The sequence below is a fragment of the Culex quinquefasciatus genome, chromosome 1 (assembly GCF_015732765.1).
Source record: "Culex quinquefasciatus strain JHB chromosome 1, VPISU_Cqui_1.0_pri_paternal, whole genome shotgun sequence".
In the NCBI taxonomy this organism is placed as follows: Eukaryota; Metazoa; Arthropoda; class Insecta; order Diptera; family Culicidae; genus Culex; species Culex quinquefasciatus.
The window spans coordinates 115,826,970-115,845,543 of record NC_051861.1 but is presented as its reverse complement, the minus strand read 5'-3'; the positions used below and the strand labels follow the sequence as shown (position 1 = coordinate 115,845,543).

At 32.1% G+C, this 18,574-nt stretch overlaps 1 protein-coding gene across 4 annotated transcripts in view; it reads right to left on the bottom strand.

The window, feature by feature from the left end:
• Window positions 1-18,574, bottom strand: part of LOC6053655 (titin) — a 52,265-nt gene that overhangs the window by 12,201 nt on the left and 21,490 nt on the right. For all 4 annotated transcript variants that reach the window (XM_038252244.1, XM_038252235.1, XM_038252226.1 and 1 more), the window contains one exon: window positions 2,165-2,301. In XM_038252244.1, the coding sequence (XP_038108172.1) occupies window positions 2,165-2,301 (137 nt within the window). The remainder of the gene's footprint in view (window positions 1-2,164; window positions 2,302-18,574) is intronic.

Below are 18,574 nucleotides of genomic sequence, written 5' to 3'. Positions count from 1 at the left end.
CTCTGTGTAAAAGAAGATTTATTTGTAATGTGAGTTCACTTCAAGAATGGAGGACGTTAAAAAGGGAAAAGTATGGTAACTGCGTTATGCTTTTCTCAAATGTCAAAATCGCGTTTACATTTCAGTTGGGCAAAGCGCCGTTTCCACACATTCCCATTTGAAACGTCATTCATGCTTAAAAACTTAGATATAACCATCCAATACAGAGAAACTTCTTTTTATGCGTAGGCGTTACGCTTTTTATTTCGTCGATTTCTCATACACCATACAATATTTTTGCAAACTTCAAAATGCGTTTTTAGATTTGAACAAAATTTACAAATTTCTTTAAAAAGGTTGCAAAACTGTTGCGTCATTCCAGAGAAACCGACAAATTAGTAAAACGTAACGCACCGCGTAATTTTTGCAATCTTAGCAAACCAACGATTGCTTGATAGTAGTTTATGCAACAAGTTGCAAAAAGAGGATTTTTTCAGCACGAGTCGTACATTTATCCAACGAGGTTCACTGAGTTGGATAAATACGACGAGTGCTGAAAAAATCAAGTTTTGCAACGAGTTCCATACAACATTTTTTGCAATTCCGAAAAACACCCATTGAGTGAAATTATAAGTAAATTTTTCATGTATTTGTCAATAAATCGTTTAAATCAAAAAAATGTTGAAAATTGTTACTTTTCGAAACAAGTGCTGAAAAGTTCAACTTTTCAGCACCCGTTTCAGTGCTGAAAAGTAGAACTTTTCAGCATTTATTTTGAAAAGTGTTGCTATTCGATTCTATTATTTTTGGTACAGAAAAGTAGGCTATTTCGTCGTTCAAGAATGACAGGAAAAGTAAGTAGTTTCACGACGGAATTGCAAAAAAAATATTTCATATTTTTTCAAGAATTTGACGAAATATCAGGCGTAACGCCTCAAACAGATTTTAAGAAAAAAGTATTTTTGGTTTCACACAAACGCCACCGGGAATTAAAAAAAAATAGAAAAAGTGATTTTTAATGTCGTCACTTGGTCGTCACTTAGTATTTTGTTGAATTCTATAAAGCAGTACAGGCAGGTGTACGCTTTGTGTTTTAAACATCTTGTAAAAGCAATTTGCATAACTGGCGCACGCTTTAAAAAGATTAAGACATGTTGTACTCTTTTAGAGTACAGAGAAACCACTTTTTACGCGATGCGTTACGTTTTACTAATTTGTCGATTTCTCTGGAACGACGCAATATTTTTGCAATCTTGTAGAAGCAATTTGTAGGTTTTGTTCAGATCTACAAAACACTGTTTGAAGCTTGCAAAAATATTGTATGGTTTAGGAGAAATCTACGAAACAAAAAGCGTAACGCCACCGCGTAAAAAGAGGTTTCTTTGTATCGGAAAAATACAAAGCGTAACGTCTGCGAGAATAATCGGCGTTTAGTGTACAATATTTTTGCTAGCTTTTCAAACCAATTTAAGGGGCAAAATACGAAACAATCGCAAAAAAGTTAGCAAAAATGTATTTTTTTATTGTTTTTGTACGCGCAAGCGTTACGTTTTGTAATTTGCCGTTTTCTAAGGATTGAAGCAATTTTATATATTTTTAAGGCTATTTATACTTCATGTGCAGATCTACATGTTGCTTTTTAAAAACTTGCATATTTTTTTTAGTTTCAGAGAAAGAAGTCGAAAAAATAAAAATCGTAACGCCTCCACGTGAAATTTTTTCACCTTTTCTCTGGACGAAAATAATTTATATAATTTAAAAAATAATTTGAAAAAACTAGCAAAAAAATCTTGTTCCAAAAAATCGGCAAACTACGAAACGTAACGCCTCCTTGTTTCTAGAGAAATAGGCGAAATGGAGAACATAACGCATCTACAAAAAAATCTAGCGGAACCGGTTCTGCCAGAATCCTGCTAGAACGCCGTGACTGGGTTAAATGATCAATTTGATTTTTTATGAGAAGCTGACGTATCGCTACACAGAGAAAAAGAGTTCTCAAAATCGTGAACAAGCGTTCACGAAAATGGGAACCACGAACAATGTGTTCAAATGCCGTGGTACGTTTTACAAAATCACTTTGTTCGTGGTTCCCATTTTCATAAACGCTTGTTCACGATTTTGGGAACTCTTTTTTCTCCATGTAGACGAAACACCTTAGAACACATGAATAGCGTAATTTACTTACCTTTCCAAAACTACCTTTCCCTAACACAGTCAAAAAATGGAAATCATCAACGTTGTATTTCCTGAAACGGGGTATTACCGTAGCCGGAGCTGTGAGTTTACCCGTTTTCTGAAATTGTGCGTACGTGTAGGATGTTTCTGGAAAAAGAAAGAAAGAAAAAGTCATGTCAGTTGATTCACCATAAATGAAATCGTTGACGTTTTCAAATTCGTTAACAAGCGTTACCGCGTAACGCCCTGGAGGTTGGAAAATCGATTCTCACAAAACAAAAACAAATCAAGACGTTAAACGTCAAACCGCCGCTTCCTAACGATCTTCTTGTTGATCGTCTTGAGCTCAACCAGCCGAATTGACTGCAAAATCCGCCCAACCGGAAGCAGCAAGCATCCGATCGCCCGCCCAATCGGTTCCACCATCCCACCGAGCGCCGTCAGCACGTTCTGCACGAACATCACCGGCGGCTGGACCAACCCGTTGAACACGACGGCCAGCACCGGCTTCAGCAGGTAGTCCGCCGTAATCTGCAGCAGCCCGACGATGATCGAGCGCGCGATTCCGTACAGCAGGAAGCGGTACAGCTGCAGCCAGAAGCTGATCACGAACGTGGTCCCGATGTTGACCGTGCCGAACATTTCCGCCCAGAACTTGGTCGCGTGGTGGTGCGTCGACTGGGCCAGCGCTTCCGTGACCAGGTGGGGCGGGCAGTCCGTCGTGCGGTAGAACTCGGGGCAACCGTGGTCGAAGTAGTAAACCTCCATGTTTTCGAATTGTTGCTCGGGAAGTTCCGGCGGAACTTCCTGCTTCGACTTCCGGTTGAAGTTGAAAAACACCCGCTTGACGCTCCGACGAACCTTGGTCGGTTTGGGAGGAGGTTCCTTTGATCGGCAACCTCCATTGCATTGGGTGGCCTGGGTGAACAGGTTCCGACGGGGTGGAAGGGCCGCCCGTTTGGGTCTTGAGTTTACCAGCTGGAACTCGATCTTCGAGGGGGACTTGTTCTGGAGCAGATTGCGCGGCAGACGCAGCTCGTAGTACGGCGGAACCGCCGTGGAGTCGGAGGTCGTTGAACGGGCATCGGTCGTTGTGGAATTGACCAAGCTTTGGTCGACGCTGGATTCGAGCGGGGGTTCCGTCATGTTTTGTTTTGTTGCGTTTGACAGTTCAGTGGGCTACTGCGATCATTAAAATTTCTTTTTGACAGTTTGTTGGTTTTCGACGACAGATGGCTTCTTCATCAGGTTGAATGGCCTACTTTGTTCCAAATTCGTGGAAGTCGTTTCAAAAAAGTAATAAAATTGAAGAAAAATATTTGCTCATGGCATAATAAATCTACCCAAACCGGATCTGCTTAGTAGCAACCGAAGCCGCAACTTCGTTCGCCAAAAAATCTGGAACGCATGATGATCACGACTGATTTACGACTTCGTAAATATTGACGGAATATCAGATTTGAGCTATCAAACGAAAAGTTTATGTACTCGCTCGACTCTTCAGTGTTGGATGGTTTTTCGCCAACCTATCAAATTCCTCGCCCTAGTAGTAGTGAGGTGATGAAAAAGTGCACCCCTTTTCGTTGGTATTTGTGGCAGTCACGTGGCACGTGGCGTTTTATTTAGGTTGCCGTTGTCGTCGCCGTAAACTATTCAAGCGGAGAGGAAAATCCCTTTCTCGCTGTCAGACGGGGGACAATTTTTCAAATCCGAGCTACTAAATCTCCTGTTGCATCTTTCGGGATAGTGGCGCCCACACTTGTTTTTGTGCTAGACTGATTTAATAGTTGGATATTTGTCTTATGTTGTTGAAATTAATTGGGTGCCATTTTTGAGTTTTTTGTGGTTTCTTTATTTGTATGAAAGCATACCGACAAATCAATGGCTTTCAAAAGATTATTTTAGTGTTTCATAAGTTGAAAGTTACACCAAAATCAAAGACGTCTGGCAATAGAATGCCAAATTGACAGCTAATAAAACTAACACGCAGAGAAAAAAAAGTTCCATAAATATCGAATTTCGATTAATGAATAGGTTAATTATTTCATTAATGATTATCAAAGCGTTTTAAACCGAAATCGAGTGATAAATAGTTTAATAGGAAGTGAGCAATCAAGTTTCTATTAACAGTTTTGCAAGATAAGTTGTTTAAATACTGAAAATTAGCTAATTCGATGGAGTAAGGAGCGAGTGCTTAACCTGCCAAACATATGAGAATTTCCCCTACTCTTTATTCTTAAATTTTATTTATTTTTTTTTTTGCATTTCGTTTTTTTTTGTATTTTAAAATTTTAAAGTTTTAGAATTTAAAAATTTGAGTTTAAAAAATTTTATAATATAAAAATTTTAGTTTTTTTTAAATTCTGTATTTAAAAAAAATCATATTTTCAAAATTTTCAAAATAAAAATTATTATAAATTTTTGTTTTTTGTTGTATTTCATCAATTCAGAATTTCAGAAATTATTTTTTTGAAATTTTAGCATTTTAAAATAATTTAAAAATCTTAAATTTAAAAAATTCTGTAATTTTAAAATTTCAGAATTAAAAAAAAAATAGAATCTTAAAATTAACAAAAAACTACGATTTGAAAATTTCAGATTTTTTTTTAAATTTTAGTGTTTTATTTCAAAAACGAAGTGTTTTCAAAATCTTATTTGTTTTATAAATTTTAGTTTTTTTTATTCCAATGTCTTCAAAAATAAGTATTCTTTAATTTTTTTATTGTTTTTTATGTGTTTTTTTATCTTGGTTTTTTTGTTTCGTTATTTTAGCAATTTTTAGTTTTTTGCATTTTTTTGCATTTTTTTCAACTACAAAATTGAGGAATTTTAATTTTTTGGAATTTCAACATTTTATGAACTTAAAATTTTAGAATTAGGATTTTAGAAATTCAGTTTTTTTCAATTTCGGTTATTTTTAGTATTTTCCATTTTTTGATTTTTATTTCTATTTTTCCAATTATATAATTTCAGTATTTTAAAATTTTAGAATTTCAACATTTTAGATTTTGTTAACTTCAAAATTTGAAAAATCCACGATTTTTGAGCTTCAATTTTTTTTGAATTTTTGTTGTAGTATTTTCAAAATTGTAGTAATTAAAAAAAAATGTAAAATTAATTTTTTTGTTCAATATTTCGGTTTTTCTATCTTGGTTTATTTATTTCGGTATTTTGGTAATTTTTAGTTCTTTGCATTTTTAATTTTTGTGTTTTTAATTTGTATTTTAGAATTTTAAAATTTTTGAATTTCAACATGTTATGAATTTAAAATGTTTGAAATCAAAATTAGAAGTCCAGGATTTTAAAAATTCTGTTTTTTAAAAAAAAATTCAAGTTTTTTGTGCTTTTTAGATTTTGTTTTTTTTTGTATTTTTCAATTTTGTATTTTATGTATTTAAAAATTTTAGAATTTCACTATTTTAGATTTTTTTAATTTCTGAATTCGAAAAATCTAGGATTTTGAAGCTTCAGATTTTTTTTTGTTGATTTTCAAAGCGCAGTTTTTCTTGCAGTTTTAGCAAAATAATAAATTTAATTTTTTTTCAAGATTTCGTTTTTTTACCTGTTTTTTTATTTAGGTATTTTGATTTTTTTAGTTTATGCATTTTTTATTTTTTTTATTTTTCTACTTTTTTGCATTTTTATTTTTGTTGTTTTTCAAATATAAAACTTCAGATTTTTAAAATTATGGAATTTTAACATTTTATGAATTTAAAATTTTAGAATTAAGAATCCAGGATTTTAGAAATCTATTATTTTTTTAATTTCGGTTATTCTTAGTTTTTTTGTTTTTTTTTTAATTTGTTCAATTTTAAAATTTTAGTATTTTAAAATTTCAGAATTTCAACATTTTAGATTTTTAAATTCTAGATTTTAATTTCAAAAATCGAAGAGTTTGGAGTTTCAGATTTTTTTTAAATTATTTATAGCAGTATTTTAAACATTTTAGTACTAAAAAATATTTTTAAAATTTAAGTTTGTGTTTTCAATATTCCAGTAGAGCAATTCTCTACAAAACCGGCCGATTTCGACCATTTTTAATTTTTGTATTTTTTGATTTGGCTCAAACTTTGTGGGGGCCTTCCCTATGACCAAAGAAGCCATTTTGCATCATTAGTTTGTCCATACAAATTTCCATACAAATTTGGCAGCTGTTCATACAAAAATGGTACGTAAATATTCGAAAATCTGTAACTTTTGAAGGAATTTTTTGATCAATTTGGTGTCTTCGGCAAAGTTGTAGGTATTGTTAAGGACTATTTAGAAAAAATAGGTACACGGAAAAAAATTTCCCGATTTTTATATTAACTTTTTTCACAAAACTCAAATTCCCAAAATACGTATTTTTGATTTTCGAGATTTTTGATATGTTTTAGGGGACAAAAATCCGCAACTTTTGAGCTATAGAGAAACATGGTCAAAAAATCTGCCGCCGAGTTATGATTTTTTGAAAAACTGGTGATTTTTGGAAAAAATCGAAATTTCATACATAGAATTTTTTTTACCTCATTTTTTTATGCAAAATTAAATTTGCAATCGAAAATTACTTTACAATTTTTTTGATAAAGGGCCCAGTTTTCAAGATATAGCCACCGAAAGTTTGATTTCAGCGAAATATTTGTAGTTTTTCGATTTTTAAAAATAGTGACCATGAGTGACCATTTCTGAAAATATTTTTTTTTTGAAAAGTTCAGAAAATTTGCTATAAAATTGTCTAAGAGACATCGAAGATTGGACCACTGGTTGCTGACATACAGCGGCTTAAAGAAAAAGAAACAAGAAAATTTAAATTTTCTAATTCTCACCCAAACAACCCTCAATTTTCTAATGTCAATATCTCAGCAACTAATGGTCCGATTTTCAATGTTAATGCATGAAACATTCGTGAAATTTTCCGATCTTTTCGAAAAAAATATTTTGAAAATTTTTAAATCAAGACTTACATTTTAAAAGGACCAAACATTGAATATTACGCACATTTAAAATGCTAGTCTTGATTTAAAAAATTTCAAAATATTTTTTTCGAAAAGATCGGAAAATTTCACAAATGTTTCATCTATTAACATTGAAAATTGAACCATTAATTGCTGAGATAATGTCATTAGAAAATGGTGGGCTATTTGGGTGAGACTTAGAAAACTTCAATTTTCGTGTTTCTTTTTGTATCTCAACAAGCAGAGGTCCAATCTTCAATGTCTCTTAGACAATTTTATAGCGAATTTTCTGAACTTTTCAAAAAAAAATATTTTCAGAAATGGTCACTCATGGTCACTATTTTTAAAAATCGAAAAACTGCAAATATTTCACTGAAATTAAAATTTCGGTGGCTATATCTTGAAAACGGAGCCCTTTATCAAAAAATTTGTAAAGTAATTTTCGATTGCAAATTTAATTTTGCATAAAAAAGTGAGGTCAAAAAAATTTTATGTATGAAATTTCGATTTTTTCCAAAAATCACCAGTTTTTCAAAAAATCATAACTCGGCGGCAGATTTTTTGACCATGTTTCTCTATAGCTCAAAAGTTGCGGATTTTTGTCCCCTAAAACATATCAAAAATCTCGAAAATCAAAAATACGTATTTTGGGAATTTGAGTTTTGTGAAAAAGATAATAAAAAATCGGGAAATTTTTTTCCGTGTACCTATTTTTTCTAAATAGTCCTTAACAATACCTACAACTTTGCCGAAGACACCAAATTGATCAAAAATTCCTTCAAAAGTTACAGATTTTCGAATATTTACGTACCATTTTTGTATGAACAGCTGCCAAATTTGTATGGAAATTTATATGGACAAACTAATGATGCAAAATGGCTTCTTTGGTCATAGGGAAGGCCCCCACAAAGTTTGAGCCAAATCAAAAAATAAAAATAAAATCCATTTCCGGTTTTGGTAGAGAATTGCTCAGTATTTAAAAAAATAACTATTATTTAATTTTTTGTGAAAGCGCAAATTTGAGCTTTTTTATTTCGATGTTTTGACATTTGGTATTTTGGTAATTTTCATTTTGTTGCATTTTTAATTATTGTTTTTTTTCCAATTTTAAAATTTTTAAATTTAAAATTTTTAACATTTTATGATTTTAATATTTTTGAATTTTTGAATTAAGAATAAGAAATCTAGGATTTTAAACTTCAAAGTTTTTTTTTCAATTTATTTTTTTTTAGTTTTTTACACTTTTGATTTTGTAAATTTTAGAATTTAAAGAATCCTGGATTTTGGAGTTTCAGATTTTTTAAATTTTTGTTGTTTTTCAAAGCTTAGTATTTTCAAAATCCAGTATTAAAAAAATATTTCTAAGCCTCATCTGGAGTTTTTTTTTTGAAAAGGTCCAATAAACCAAATTTCCAGTTTTTGCTTTTTGGGTGTTTTATGAAACCGCTCTGAGTAAGGGGTATTAAAAAACACCCAAAATGCAAAAACTGAAAATTTGGTCCCTTTAAATGTCATGTAAAAAGTGCAACCAACGAGTTAAAAAACCAAACGACGAGACAACGAGTTATAAACTTGAAAAAGTGTCAAACGAAGAAGTGTTGAATCATTGAGCGTTAGATATTTAATGAAATTAAATTTAAGTAACAAATTTGAATCTTCTGATAAGTATTCTTCAGACTTTTATGCAGAAACCAAACTTTTTTGCAACTAGACTTGATCCCACATTTTTGCCCAAATTCGTCGCCACAGCAGACGCTCGTCACTTCTACTTGATTTATATTTTCCCACCCTCGAAAAAACAAAAATCTCACCTTACGACACACATGCGACGACTTGGCACGTTACGGGCTGTGCCCGTCAGTGTCCATCACAGTCCGTCAACCGACGAGTGAGAGAGAGAGAGAGATGATGATTTTTTTTTTTTTTTTTTTTTTTTTTTATTTTTTTTTTTATGTTGAGATAAATATTTCGGGAACCATCACAAACCAGCGAGATTTTTCACCGCTACAGTAAAACCCCGGTTGCTTTGACAACCAAAAGTGACAGTTCAGCAAAGTGAGGTTATGTCAAACCACCGAGGTTTTGCTGTACCGGGGTAGTGCGGTGGCGGTGCAGAAACCAATAAATATTTCGCCAAGATTCGTAAATTTTGGGTTACACTGCCAGGGTTGAGGAGTGCGCGGTGGTAGGTACTTCGTTGGTGCAATTTTAAACGCGGAATTGTGTCGGAAGGTGTGCAGAAGCAGACGGCCTCTGGGTTGAAATCAAATTTTACTTTCATTTCACACAAATGTCTTAGGTAAATTCGGTTGCCAGCTGTATTTGTGTACTGTTTAAATTGATGGTGGGTGGAGAAATGAATCTCAATTTCTGCAATTTATTTTCGAATTATGTAATTTCGAGTCGACTAAATTTAAATGTGCCACTTTGTATGATTTTAACGCTCTCACAGGTGTCAAAATTCTCATATAAATTTATTGACGCAATTAATTCAACTTTTTTCAACATTCTTCTTCGTAATTCAACCTTAAAATTAATCATCGCCACCTTAAACATATTTTCGTACAAGCGTAAGATTTGCTAATTACTTTTTGGAACCAAAATAGATCCGACCGCCCAAAAATAATCAGTCTATTTACAAAAGTCGTTCATCATCCGTAAGTCGCACCACCACCACCACCACAGTGTGAGAGGTGTTACAAGAAACAATTTCCTCATAATCACACTACCCCCACAAATCTCCTGTAACTTGTTTGTGCAGGTATCTCGCGAAAGCAAATTTTTCGTACAACGTGAACCGAAAAAAAAGAAGAAAAACACAAACTCCCAGCTAAAAATAGGTCATTTGTTTCTTGTTTATAAATAAAATCACCTGTGAGTGCAGTGCAGTGTGTGTTGGTGAGACTCCCCACTCTAGAGGCAAGAACATCGATCTTCCGGCTGAACATCGATTTAGGGACTTGAGGAGGGAAACCCGTTTTTGGCAGAAGGTAAACTTAAAATTTGGCCGAGATTCGACCAGACAGCGGCAAATTCCCGGTAAAAATAGAGGTATAATGGGGCACCAAATTTTGGTGCGTCGAAAAACATCACCCCGTGATTAATTGATTTCCTAATTAATGATAATTGCGCTCCAAATGGGTGTAGCTTTTGAAAATCTGCGCTCTCACAAATACTACTGGACGTTTGTTTTCATAGTGTATGTGAGAGTAGCACAAAAATGATAATTGAATCGTTTTTAAGAACTTCGAAATTTCAAAACAATTCAATTTACAAAATAATAATCGATAGCTGCAATTCTGGATTTGGGAAATATGGCGCTGCTTTCCCGTTTCACCTTAAGTCAAATGAAAAAAAAAATACAAAAAATAATCGATGGCTGAAATTCGTTTTTTATCATTTATGTTTTACAAGAATAAAAAATTTAGCTTTTGAGCTAACCCAGCAATGTCAAAAAACATTTGAGAGTGCATTTTTTTCTTAAATCTGTTTTTTTTATTGTGAAGTCAGACACAAATCAAAATACGAGCACAACCTGTCAAAGCCTATTGCGCCACAGGATCATGTACACGCTTACGACAAACCACTCAATTTTTGTACGGCGCAACAGAAGAGATGCGCACTTCGGTTTGGTGGTGCGCGCACACAAAAAAATATTCCCGAATGTTACATCATTTATGATGTAACACTTTTGCACATCATCAAATATTTAAATTTGAATGCAGTTTGATGTAAATTTGCAACAAATTATACTTCAATTTTTCAATTCAATTAGTTTTTATTAGTAAATAATCAATTCACAATTTCGTAATTCTTATAACCTAATAGAGTTTTGGAGTACCTTTCAACTATGATTTGTACTATAGTTCATTTTGATGTAATTGGATATTCTAACAATGGATTTTGCAAGAGAAGGAAAAATTAAAAAAAAAACCTTCTAGATTTACTAAGGAAAAGGATAGAAATAGAAAAGCTTAAATGTAGATCACAGTTTGTTTTGTCTGTTGACGTCGAAAAACTTCGCTGCACAAGGCAGCTTATCCGTTGTAGATATACTTCATCATCAGCTCACTAAGAGCTTGGAATTGTTCTGCCTTGTTCCGGCAGGCACGAAAGCGCGTGAGCATCTCTCCAGCAAGAGCGAAAAACTCGGGAAGCGTGAAGAGGTCATCTCCAGTGACGTCTGCTTGTCCCGGTGAAGTACAAATTATACTTAAAATCATGATTTTACGTGTGATTCAACCGTTTACGATGAATCTCAAGTTTACATCAACTGAGTTTACATGTGATTCATTTTTTCCGTGTCGAGTAAATTCACATATTTTTTTCTGTGCGGATAATATAACATTCAAAACGAAGTCGTTTTTTTTAATTATTTGTTTGATGTATAATCGGATTTGATATCAATAAATATTTCACAGAAATTTGAAAAAGTACACTATTGACAGTCACAGCCTGTTGTCGAACAAAATCAATCTAAATTTTGTTTTTTGTTACTTTTTTGCGATCTTCCGTTTTTTTACAATGTTGCCCAAGTCTATTCATAATAAATTTCCTATATTTTTTTCTAAGAAACTTTGAAAATGTTTAACCATAGTTGCTAAGATTCAGCCTAACAAAAGAAGGATTTTTTTAGTTGTCACTTAAATACCACGCAATCTTCAAATTTCAAAATATGTAAAATTTTCTGATATTTCAGATAAAAACATTATTCAAATTTTATATTCAAAATAAAAATTTTAAAAAGGGATTAAGATGTGAAATTCAATGGAAAAACCTCTGAAATATTCCAACTATTATTTTATAAAATAAAAACATACAACATATTTTGGAAGAATTTGGGGAAATATAACCATTTTAAGCCTAATAAGCGGTCGTGTTTGAATGATGCTGGATAATCTGGAGTGTTCCTTGAAATTTACTAAAACCAAGTACACCAACGAGTAGAGCAACTCTTTGTGAACATTTCTGTTTATTTTCACTTTTATTAAAAGTTATGCTATCCCTTTTACAAGCATTTAAAACAAATATTTTCCAAATGCATTCTACTCAGTCGATTTTTCTATTTTCAGCTTAGTTCTTGTTTTCTTCCAGTGCTCTTTTGAGTCTGCTTAGTGCTGCCAAAATTGATGAAATTGAGGCGAACACTCACGAAAAGTAGCATTTATAGAGAAAGTTTCCTGGCATCACTGGCTCACACCAACAGGCGCTACGGGTGGTGTTGGTGGCCACTTTATTTGCCTTCGCTTCTCGCTCGGGTTTCTTCAGCCTTCGATTGGAATGAGTAGTCAAAATCTAAACGTCAAAAGACTTGGCGCGTTGTTTTTTTGATGGCGCTTGCTAATTATTTACATGTTTTGGGATTATTTTTCAAGCGAATGACTAACTAATGTTCCAAAGAACATGTTGCCGGTAGTTGGAAGAAATTTTATATCTAAAGCGCTTTGAAATCGTTAGCGCAAGTGAAAAGATATTGATGGCGACTATCGTTAAGCAGTTAACCTTTGATCTTGCGTGTGGATGTGTGTGCCACCAAAATGATGAGAAATTGTCCCGCAAATAAAAATTATGATCAAAAGTGCATTAAATTTGATCTTTTTGGCCAGTAAATGGAATAAATTTGCGTGTAAGGCGGTGCTGTTGCTGGTAAGTTTATGTAGTATTTTTGGAGCTTTAATCCAGCATCAAACTCTTCATATGACGAAGATAGGTGTTTGATTAGAAAGGGTAGATTTCCCCTATTTTATAAATGAATGGCTAATATTTGAAAAAAAAAATTAAAAATTAATAAAAACATTACGACAAACAAGAATAAATTGTTTTTAAAAAATAACATAAAAACTTAAAAAATATTTTAGAAGACAATCAAGAAAAGGTTATTTTTTAAAATAAAAATAATCTTCCAAAATATTTGAGAAGACGAACATTTTTTTTCAAAGAATTGCTCAAGTTTGAAAGAATGGAAAAACTCATAAAAATTATACGACAAACAAGAATAATTTGTTTTTAAAACGGGAATTAAAAAAAATCAGAAGTGATTTTTTTTAAAGAACCGCTCATAATTTAAAGAATGAAAAAATCAACAAAAACATTACATTCATAAAAAGATTCTTTAAAAAAACTTTTAAAAATTAGAGGCAAATTAAAAAAAAATGCTCACAAAATCTTACAACAATCAATTTTTTTTGAGTAATCGCTTATTTTAAAGGAACTGCTCATGTTTTAATATGAATGTTTGAAAAGGATAACTGACAATATTATTACAAAATATTATTACAAGAACTAGTATTTTTTTAGGGAATGGAAAACTTATCAAAAAATGGTTCGGAATTTATTCTGTTTATTTAAAAAACAATATCATTACTAAATGGAACACGAAAAAAAACGGATTTTTTTGTAAGAAAATATTTTTTTCAACATATTTGAGAAATTTATAATTATTAATATTAGTTTTTTTTTCACATTCGACCTTTTGTCCACTTTCGACCTTTTTTTCCATTTGACCTCATGTCTTTCGACCTTTTGTCCATTCGACCGGGGAATCGCTCCGTATTTAACTCTGAACGAATTGAATAAAAAACTGTGAAAAAAAACTATGCGAATGTATTGAGAATTCCGTTTTTGTTAAAACAAGCAAACTTTATCTCTTTTGATTATTTTGTCATATTTTATGTAATTGAAAAACTATGCAAACTATAATTTTCATCTCATTAAAAATTAAAAAAAAAACTGCAATGTTTTCAATTTCATTTCACACTGTGTCAGATTCTGTGTCAAAAATGTGTAATTTTAAATCAGGAACTGGTGGAATTTCCAGCAGGTAAAATTACTCAAAAGAGAGGCAATTTGCAACCATACCAATTTTCAACCCTTCAAAATTCATCTTTTATTTACTGTGTTGTATATTCCACATGAATGTTAAAATATTTATTTTATGAAATTAATCAATGTTTCAAGTATCTTTTTTGACAGCTTGATCTAAGAGGATGACAGTTGATTTATCGTAAAATGTTGTCTTGTCAATTTAAAATAAATCAAATACCTCTATTTTCATTGAACTTTATTTTTTTTTGAAAGAATATTTTCTTTGTACTTACATCCTGATTTAAATCAAGTATTTTTAATCAACCAAAATTTACCTGAATCATCATCCTTGCCACTGGCAGTTGAAAGTCCTCCTCTACCTGCTCCACCTCCACAACCGCCACTCTCGGAATCGGGCGGCGACGGAGCTTCGATCCGGTACGCCGGATTGGCACTCGGTGGCATGATGCCGGCCGGCGACTCCCGGGCTTCGTGCGCTCCTGTTTGGTGGACGCGAGAGTCTGCATTTTAATTGGGCGTGTTTGACTCTTTGGTATTTTTTTTTTATCTTGACGTTTGGCTTAGCTGGGGGACAGTCCGGAAATGCTACGTGTTTGAGATTTGGGTTTTCGGCTCATTTTTGGACAACTTCTGCTTGCAAATGTCGATTTTACCCTCAATTTTTGCGATTAATTCAGTAAATAAAAACATTTTCCTTCTGTTATACCTTTCACACTTCCAAGTGCAAAGTCCACATCAAAAGGCAAGGCAAACAAAAGTAAAAAACTTAATTTTAGTACACCAACCAACCCCCGGTCGGCCAAAGAGCCAATAGTATTCAGAGAATCACGCGAGACAGCACTACGCCACACGCGCCAAGTGTCCGATCGTCGTCGTTGGTCGGGTCACATCGTCTCGTTCGTGTTGTGTCTTGAAAAAATTGCTTTGTTGTCACACACACACACGCGGTGTGTTTGTTTGTTTGTCTTTCTCTTTTGTTTAGGTTCTTTTGTGTGTTAACGCGTTCTCAATTATAAGAAAAATGGCAGCGGATTCCGATTTTGAAAGCAACAGGTCGCGGTTTTTTTTCGTTTTGGTGCTCAGTGGCACAAGGTTTTTGCTGATATTTATTTTATTTTGAAATAATTGTTTGAAAACATGTTTGTAGAAAAAACTTTCTTATTTTTTTAAATTCTCACTTTTTTTTTGTGAAAACATACATTTTTGGCAGTTACGCCAATTGTAAAAATGAGGCTATAAAGCGAATTAAATCGGATATTGCACACATCTGACTGAGACTACAATCGCAAAAGAGATTTTAATCCGGCGTAAATGCGGATACTGACGAGGATGATGTCAGTCTGCTGAGAAAATAAAAATCTTAGAGGATCGTTCAAAGGGGTCATTGCACCGGATTTTTAGGAGTTTTCATATAAGAAATTTTCTAGAAATTTAAGAAAGTTAATTTATTTAGCTGTTTTAAAGTGTTTGAGATATGCAAAGCTATGATAAACGATAAAGAAAATAAACACAAAAAAATGTTTATATGACAAATTGGACAATTAATCTTGTAATATTTCTGTTTTTTGTTTCTGTTTTGATTGATTTATAAATAAATTTCACGCTTCCAACGCCTTTTTTTCGGTTTTGACTAACATTATGTCCTAACAGGTATTTTTCAAAGATTTTTGTCTCTTGTCTAACCTTAAAATACTTAAAAATAAATCTGGTGGCAAAAAATAAAAGATTACTAGATTTTGTTTATTTCTCGAATTAAAAAAAATCCTATAAATCAAGGGGCAAAAAATGTTTTTCCATAAAACTTCTAAATTTCAATGGATATTTAAGTCCATTGAAATCAATTTAACATGCATTCCTCTGCGTTTAGAATCATTTTTAGCATGTTTGGGTTGATTTAGAAATATGTGGATTTTTTTTTTGAAATTTTTTGATGTTTATTATCGCAAAAAGTTTTTTTTTCGCATTTTTTTTTGTTTTCGTCAAATATTACATTTTTTGAAAACTAATGATTGCAAAACAACTGAGCTAGTGTAAAATGCATTTTAAAACAACTTTTCCATGCAAATGTTGAAAGCACTAGCGTGCCCAGGGTGGGGCAACATGGGGCAGTTGCCCCACCATCCTCGGAAATTTGTTCTAAAATTGGGCAGGGGGTGTCCATAAACGACGAAATTTTCAAAACTCTAATATTTTTGCCCCACCTTCCTTGAGGACCTGGACACGCTAGTGGTTGAAAGTATGGCTTGTTATTTCAATATTTATGTGTGTTCCTTTCAATTTGGGCTGTTTCCAATAATTTTGGATTTTCAATAAATCAGGGTAAAAAAACATATTTTTCAAGAAAAAACTTCAAAATTTCAATTGAAAAAGAAGTGCAATCAACTAAAAACAATTTTAAAAGCATTTTCCTTTCAGTATATTTGGACACTTTTTTTAAATTTTCATCAAAAAAGATAAACTTTAGAAAATTTTAAAATTTAAAAAGAATTTACTATTTTGTATCCTCTGACCCCTTGATTATTTGAATTTGTTTTTGTTTTTCGACATTTGTCGTTATGACGGGCTCCGATTAAATTCAACAAATTTCAATTTTCCATTTTAATTCAATTTTAATTCTTAAAATGGGTACAATGCCTGAACATTCACAGTAACAAAAAAAGTCATGGAAATATTACATCTGTGAATGAGTACATCTTCTAGGTAAGAAAAAAGTGTATTTTTACCTCTAAAAATGTATGAATTTACCACGTTTTCGTTGTAATGCCACTTTTCAGTATAAATTGAGGTAATATTACATCATCAAGGAGGTTATAATAAACCTTCCAATTTTACACCTTCCAAATTTAAACAATTTTTTGATGTGTTTTTTTTAGCGAATCCTTAGTTTTGACAAAAAAAAATTTTTGCACCGTCGAAATTTCACAAAACTTTAAAGCATTTTAAAACTGTTCAAATCATGCTGAAAAAGATTATCAACGCAGGAAACTGCATTTTAAATGGTTTTCAGTTGGTTATACGTCTAATTTCATTGAAATTTTGAAGTTTTTTGAAAAAGTTTTTGCTCCTTGATTTTTCGAGCCAATATTAAAAAATAAGCTTTGAAAAATATTTGCAACGCCCTAAGGATTTTTTTTGAAAAATCTGTTTTTTTTTTGTAAAAAAATAGAAATTTTACTTTGGCCAGAGTCGAGGGACATAGTCTTAAAAAAATGTGTCAAATCGAAGTTGCAATCGAAGGGATTCTATAGGAATTAAAGTTTTATTTTAGCTCAAAAATGTGCATTTTCATTTTTTTTTTAATTATTTTGATGAGCAATCATTTCTGAAAATATTTGTTTGTGAAAGGTTCAGAAAATTTCCCAAAATTGTGTCTAAGAACATTGAATATTGAACCTCTGATTGCTAAAATATAGCGAATATTGAAACATTAACAGAAATATTGAAGTTTTCGAAGTCTCCCCTATTTTGTTTTGCCAATATCTTAGCAACTTATTTTAAATTTTCGTTGTTAAAATTAAAGATTTGTGAAATTTTCTGATCCCATCGAAAACAAATTTAAAAAATTATAATCAAGATTAATATTTCAAAAGTGTGTAATATTGCTTGTCTTGATACAAAATTTCGAAAATATCTTTTTAAAATATTTTTTTTTTACAAATTTCATAATATTTTGATTTTTGTCAATTTTGGTTAGCCTACATTTTTTCGCGTTTTTTTTTGTTTTTTTTTCGTGTTCAGGATGTAATTCTACGCAACTTTGTTCTACGTCAAAATTAACTTTACCTATTTTACGTTTTTCATAATTATTTTTTTCTATTTTTTTATTCATTTGTCTTGTTTATTTTTTTGTTTTTTTTTATTAGTAGTTTTAGGCCTATTCTATTAACTCAAATCATTATCTTTTGACTTTTTGCCGTTTTCCATATTTTCCAGTCACTTTTTCGCATTTTAACATAAAAAGTTGAAAATGTTAGTTAAAAATATGGTCAAAATTGACCCCAAAAAAGATTGGTTTTTTAATAGGCAAATTCAAATGAAACAAGTAAAATCGTCAAACCCAAAAATTTCTTGATTCAAAATTGGATTAAAAATGGATTTTTGACGAGTTTTTAGATCGGATTTCTTATAAGGGACATGTTCATGAATTTGGGAACCACGAAGAATCTCATTCATGAGTATGGTGCATTAGGGTGTAACAACAAAATCGATTTTCTAGCACAGCAATTTTTCAGTTCCTTTTAGGGTCTTAAACAACTCCCCAAAGTTTGAGAAAGATTGGTTAAGTCCTCACATTGCGCAAAGCGATTCAATTTTCCATATAAATTTGTATGGGAAAAAACATTTTTTTAAATGAAAATTGAGAAAATTGTGACAGTGCTCCCAGCCACGTGCCCCGGAACCAAATTTCAAGGTTACCCTTCAGAAAGTTTCATAAAACGGTCCACACTCCGGAGAGAGAAAAAAAAACCTGTGTTGCTTTGATGTTCTACGGCTTGTCACCTTTTTTCCTCGACTGAGCGACAAATATTTATCTTCTGCACCGGCCGGAAAATAGAAGAGCGTTTTTTCCACGCTTGACTTAGTTTACTGTCACTTTTTGGCCGTAATTTACGTGCAAAAACGTAAATATTTCCGCACACCTTTCCGTGGGATGTGCAGGT